The sequence below is a fragment of the Chaetura pelagica genome, unplaced genomic scaffold (genome assembly GCF_000747805.2).
Source record: "Chaetura pelagica isolate M959 unplaced genomic scaffold, ChaPel_1.0 scaffold10, whole genome shotgun sequence".
Classification (NCBI taxonomy): Eukaryota; Metazoa; Chordata; class Aves; order Apodiformes; family Apodidae; genus Chaetura; species Chaetura pelagica.
This window is the reverse complement of record NW_009952263.1, coordinates 7,583,836-7,589,849: the sequence shown is the minus strand read 5'-3', so window position 1 is coordinate 7,589,849 and position 6,014 is coordinate 7,583,836. Positions and strand designations below refer to the sequence as shown.

The window sequence follows — 6,014 nt, the reverse complement described above, 5'->3', positions numbered from 1 at the left end:
CATGCCTGCTGACACCCGATACCATTCCGACCCCTTATGCTCATGGCACCTCCTCAACTGCAAAAGCAAACATGGCTAGGCAGTGGAGCATGGAGGAAAATAATAATAATAAAAAAGTGATTAAAAAAATTAAATATATATAAAAAATAGATGCTGTTGTGTGGTGTACTTCTGCAGCCAATGTTTTTTAACTCCTGTATCTTGCCTGCCTTGGGGGGATACCATTCCGACCCCTTATGCTCATGGCACCTCCTCAACTGCAAAAGCAAACATGGCTAGGCAGTGGAGCATGGAGGAAAATAATAATAATAAAAAAGTGATTAAAAAAATTAAATATATATAAAAAATAGATGCTGTTGTGTGGTGTACTTCTGCAGCCAATGTTTTTTAACTCCTGTATCTTGCCTGCCTTGGGGGTACGGTTCATGTCCAGGTGGAACTGTGAAATCATGGCAGACCTCCGAGCATGTTTTGTTTCCACCTCGTGACTCCCTGTGCAGTATCCCTCCCTGCTCCACACAGAATCCACTGTATGCTGAGGGGTCAAAAAACGGTTTTAAGTCAAGATTTAAACCCAGGAAGTGACTCAGCTGCTCTCAGTGAGACAAAAGCGACAGACGACTTGATGGAGCAGCAGGGTGACAGGCAAAGGACCGAACCCCTGCCTGCCCCCTCTCTGGACCCTGCTGGGGCAGCCCAAGGTGCAGATCCCTGAGGAAACAGCTTTGGAAAAAAATGTCAGGACTCCTCTCTTAAAGCCATATTGTAACCAGAGGATTACTCCCAGTGATAAAAAGATCTTTTCCCTCCACAAGAAAATAGTTGAATATATGGTTTTATATCTGCAGTAATGGCATGTTACATCTTTGTGCCAGGCCTGCAATACTGAGCTTGGTCAGGGTTGGAAGCTGTTTCAAAATGACTTTCCTATTAGAGTATATAGCTTAGTCTCTAGATGGAAAAAGCCAGATCAAAGATACAGTATTTCTAAAACTGCTGGTTAAAAAGATAAAAGTGAGATAACAGGCATCAATTTTTCACTATAAATCTCCAGGTTTAGTACAACATTAACATTTCCAGTAAAAGCAAGGTTTTATATACCTGAACTCTAATGGCCTATTCTGAAAATATTTACGTCAGGAAAAGCATGGTATTTGCATGCCAAAAGCAATTTTAGTGCCAACGTTTTGCATTCCCTTCCCATTTAACTCCTTCCCATCAACCTGTGAGTGTTGGATGCTCTGCCTAAAGTCTATCCAGCACCCCTCCCCGAGCAGTGCTTCAGGGGAAAACGCTCCAGGGGTATATTAAGGCAAAAAGTAGAACACTTCTAATAAAATGCACTGCACTTGTGTGATGGCTTAGGATGGTGTCGTTAGCATGGTCTGAACCAATATTTTTACCTCCATACTCTGCATGCAAAACTACTCATTTCCAAGGGACTAATGGCCTAAACCAAAGTGAAAGCTGGGAGTAAGAGAGGGGCAGGAAATCGGGCAACATGGTGCAACAGCTCAGAAATAACAGGTCAAAACTCTCTGCAATTGGATGAGGTTCCTGGAAGTATGGGTAGTACTCCATTAGTTTTAGACTAAAATTAAAATCAGAGTGTGATTGTGTGAGAGCCAAGTGTCTCGTCTTCAACATATAAGCATTTTTATTTGTTGCGAAAGGAGGGCATCTGGCATCTTCTTGGCCATGCACAGCAATTGTCAGGACTGACACTGCAGAAAATCATCTATTTTACCTATTTTTCTACTACAAAGTAAACTTATTTAGGTGTAATAATGCAGGCTAACGGTCCTACACTGCAGCACATGGGACTCTCAGAGGTACGGAAATTGGTATTACTTCAGTTTTTGCAAACTGTAATTTCCTAACTTTAAGGAAGCTTTAGCAACATAAGCTGATTTTCAGCAAAGTTTTCTTTCTTCCTTGCTTCATACCAGCACGTGCAGCCCACAGCTTTTCAGGATAAGCCATGAACATTATTGTAACTATGCAAAACATAGCAAATATATAGAAGAATTACAAGTCTCTACTTGCCTTATCTCTTGGGACTCTTAGGTTTGGGGTTTTTTTGTTTGCTTGTTTGTTGGGGTTTTTTTATAGAATAAAATTAGATTTCAGCATCTGTCACCATCAAGAAAAAGCTCATCCCTGGCTCCCACATGAAAACATTGTAACCAATGCACAGTTACTGAACCATGATGCCTTAATGATCATTGCACAAATCAACTTTTTTTTTATTTGAAATAACGAAATTAAGAATGTGCTTTCATAATTACTTGAATCAGACTGTCAGGTTATAAATTGAATAAAACCTCAATATGATTAAATTGTAAAAGCAACACATACCACACAAATTTATACATATGTGTGGATTCTTTAATTTTTACTTATTCAGGTGTGCTGATTGAATTTTAGTAAACGATATTGTTAGTATTGCTGTTCTACCACTAAAAAACAATAACCTGGAAGCAGACAAAAAGCACTTGGTAAATCTTTTTTCTTCTGTTTTTCTAAAGCTCTCTTTTTAACATAAGCTAGCAAAAAATATGTAGACCTATTAGGCAGATAACTTGCAATAAAAATGTAAGAATTTAAATACTGATGTTTGGTGTTTTGCCAATTACCAATCTAGAACTCCCAAAATATATGGTGTATCTAACCAATATGAATTCTAGTATCTTTCCTAACTCTTCAGTATAACCATACTAACTTTTAAAGTATTTATTTTGAATTTAACAAAAGTTGAATTTATTCTGCAGATAATGTATCAATCCTTAAACACATAGAAACCTTCAAAATACACAGAATACATACATTCCTATACAGGAAAAGAATTCAACATTTGCACAAATCTTCTAGCCAAGTCCCCAAACCCATCCAAACCCATGTGCCAGATAGTCCCTTCTCTTTGGGAAAGCCAGCAAGCCATGAACAAAGTGTACTATGAAACTGCAAGTCTGCAAATCCTCCCTCACCTAAGCCCAAGCATGGTCTCCCTGCTCCCGTCACCCCTCCCTTTCCCTGTGCTGTGGCCTCTGCCGCATGGAGCCCCTGTAGCCGGCTGCTTGGTTGACCATCAGGCCCATACATGGCCCCCTCTGAATCAGGTAACTGCTGCCAAAGGCACTAACACAGCACAAGGGAAGATGCTCCTTTTCCACCTGGGTGCTACCTAAATAGAAACTTCTGTAGCGCACCATTTAATAGCTCTTCTGTACAGAGTGCTCTAGTCAGCAGGACATTATCTGCAGTCTCCTGGCTCAGGCAAGCCCAGCCACCTTGCAAATGCTGGCTGCTGAGACATCCAATCTAATGTTGACCCAAATCAATCCCCAAATAAAAATAAAATAAAAGAGCCCTCCAACAACCAACTATCTTTGTCCACTGGCAGAGCTGTTTTAAGTCACATACAGTTTTATACCATAAATCCAGACAACACTCACGAGTTAATTAAGTTTTTATATCCAAAATATGGTACAAGCAGCAATGTTAGATATTAGTTATTTTAAAAACAAAACTCTTAACCAATGCATCAGTTTCTAATATGTGTCCTCCAGACTTTTCACTATAACTGGAAGTGATTATTCCAGGATTTCCAGTTCTAAGCAGGAAATCAGTATCTCCAAATTAAAAAACCAAACAAACAGAAAAACAATGGACCATTCTCACGAGAGGTTCTCTTAAAAGAACATGTTTGAGCAAGCCTCTTTTTTGTGCAAGGGAGACTTCTTCAACCCAAGAAATATTTCTCTGTACCACTGACAAGCTCCAATGCACGATTTTTACAGACATATCTTTTAATATATGAGGCTTTGCTACATATTTAGAACTTATTGATTGGCTGACTAGTGGTTAGAGAAGACCCAACACATCCAGTTTACCTAAGAAGCTACCTCTGTGAAGCAGCTTCTACTACAAATGGCACTTTGGCTAACTACAGACCTGAAAGCTTGCTTAACACATAAATTAACACTGCATTGCTTAAATTCAGGATAAAAAAAAACCCTCTGAGAATACAGGCATAATCTCTCCAATAAAAGGGAAAAGAACTAATTACTTGGTGTTGTTTGTTTTCTACACTTGGTAGCAAAGTTTGTGCAAGAATCTAAATTTTATACCAATACTCTAAATAAAACAACACTGCACCACATCCACTGGAAGCCTTTGTTCTCTACTTTGATTACCTGTTTCTCTTGAAGCCAGCACTGGAAGAGCTGTCCTGCCTAGAACTTTTAAGACTACGCACTTAAATGAAATCACACAAACCAGATCAGATCAAAATTATGTGGACTGAAAGATTGGATTTGTATCTTAGTTTTGCAGAGAACTGGAATGAAAAGGGGAAGGTGTAGAAAACGGACAGTTCTCCAACCCTGGGCCTTGACATGTAAATAAAGACATCTGAGGAGCACACAGGTTGGAAGCTGCTGTAACATTCTATCATAATTAGAAACATTTCAAGAGCCCTGTAATTTCCAATCAAAATTACAGTAATTTCTGATATACAAGCCATGATTCATGACAGAATTTTTACATTCCATGGGAGATTATAGCGGCCTGATGTATGACACACTGAGTACAGCACTAACATAAACAATTCAGTTTAATGTTTAAACAGCACTTGGTGTTTAGAATCCAACAATAAAAGAAACATATTATTGTAGAAATTATCACTTTGACAGTGATTGAAGGGTAGGCAGGCATGTGGCCTAGAAAGCTGTAATTTTTACAGTCCACAGCTTGAGTTTAATCATTTTGATATAACATTTCCAAAATATCCCTTTAAATGCTCCTTACAACATATAACTTAAGAGACAACATCCTTTCTGTACAATGAAATGGCATAAACAAGGCAGAAGTAAAAAGTTAAAGACTGTTGAATAAAATGCTGACAACTCGAGAAATATTGGTCTAACTTATCATTACCAGCTTTCCCTGGAAGATGCTGTATTCTATGAAGCAATTTCAGAAAAGTAAAGGAATAGTGACTAAGTGGACTCACCATTTAATCTAACATGAAAATTCAACATTGCAAGCACTGGTGCCTTTAACATCTCTTTCAAGCATTAGTATAACGGGTCTTTCCCGTTTTTCTGCATGTTTTTCCTTTACTTGCTTCTTGAGTGTATTCTCACTTAGATCAATGCTTTTGCACACTCCGGTAATCTTTCTCACAAGACATGTCACTTGTGATAATCGCACCCAACAAGTTCTTGCTGATTTCCCTCTCTTGACACTAAACCTGACAGAAACTCTTCAGTTAAAGAAAACAGAATAGGAAACCACACAACAAAGGCTCAAAACTGAATATACAATTTATATGTATGCACACGCACAGGTAACCAAGCAGCCATCATATTCCAAAAGATCATACCTATTTTCTCAGATATAACTTGTAGAACTGTAATTTGTTGGGGTTTTTTTGTTTGTTTGTTTTGGATGCAGAGAATGCTACCCCACCTCCCATGCACAACCTCACCAGCCAGTCTGCTGCACCCAGGCCTGTTTCTCAATAATATTTCTGCAAAAAAAGAGCCAACCCTAGGGCTCCTTGTTACAGCAGACATAACTGCAAAACACCAAAGCCTCCAGATGAGTTTGGCAGCTTGCAAACAGCTTTTGACAGGTGCATGCCACCTAAGAAGTGAGGAACCTGATGCTTGCTGAGCCATGTGAGATCCATGGGTGCGCGGAGAAGGAACCTGGCTGGGGGTGTGGGGGAGGGATGTGCCTTGGGAAGCCACTTCTCAACCCTGCCCAGTCAAAGGTAACCCAGATGTTACCCTCTGGACTCAGCAAGGAGCTTCAAGTTGCTGAACAGGCTGATGTGCTAACTTGGCCGCTCATTGTAACACCCCCTGCAACAGCTCAGAACCGAAGGGGAAGAGGGAGGCACATGGGACAGGGAGGCTATGGCGCCCTGGGAAATTTACCTGGCTTTTGGTTGCCGCGACCTTTGCAAACAGTGCTTGAGACACCTTAGCTCTCTTCATTTCCTGCTG

At 39.8% G+C, this 6,014-nt stretch overlaps 1 protein-coding gene across 1 annotated transcript in view; it reads right to left on the bottom strand.

The window, feature by feature from the left end:
- Positions 1–6,014, bottom strand: part of SATB1 (SATB homeobox 1) — a 76,454-nt gene that overhangs the window by 21,762 nt on the left and 48,678 nt on the right. Inside the window, exon 9 of the mRNA XM_010007630.1 lies at positions 5,946–6,014. Within this exon, the coding sequence (XP_010005932.1) occupies positions 5,946–6,014 (69 nt within the window). The remainder of the gene's footprint in view (positions 1–5,945) is intronic.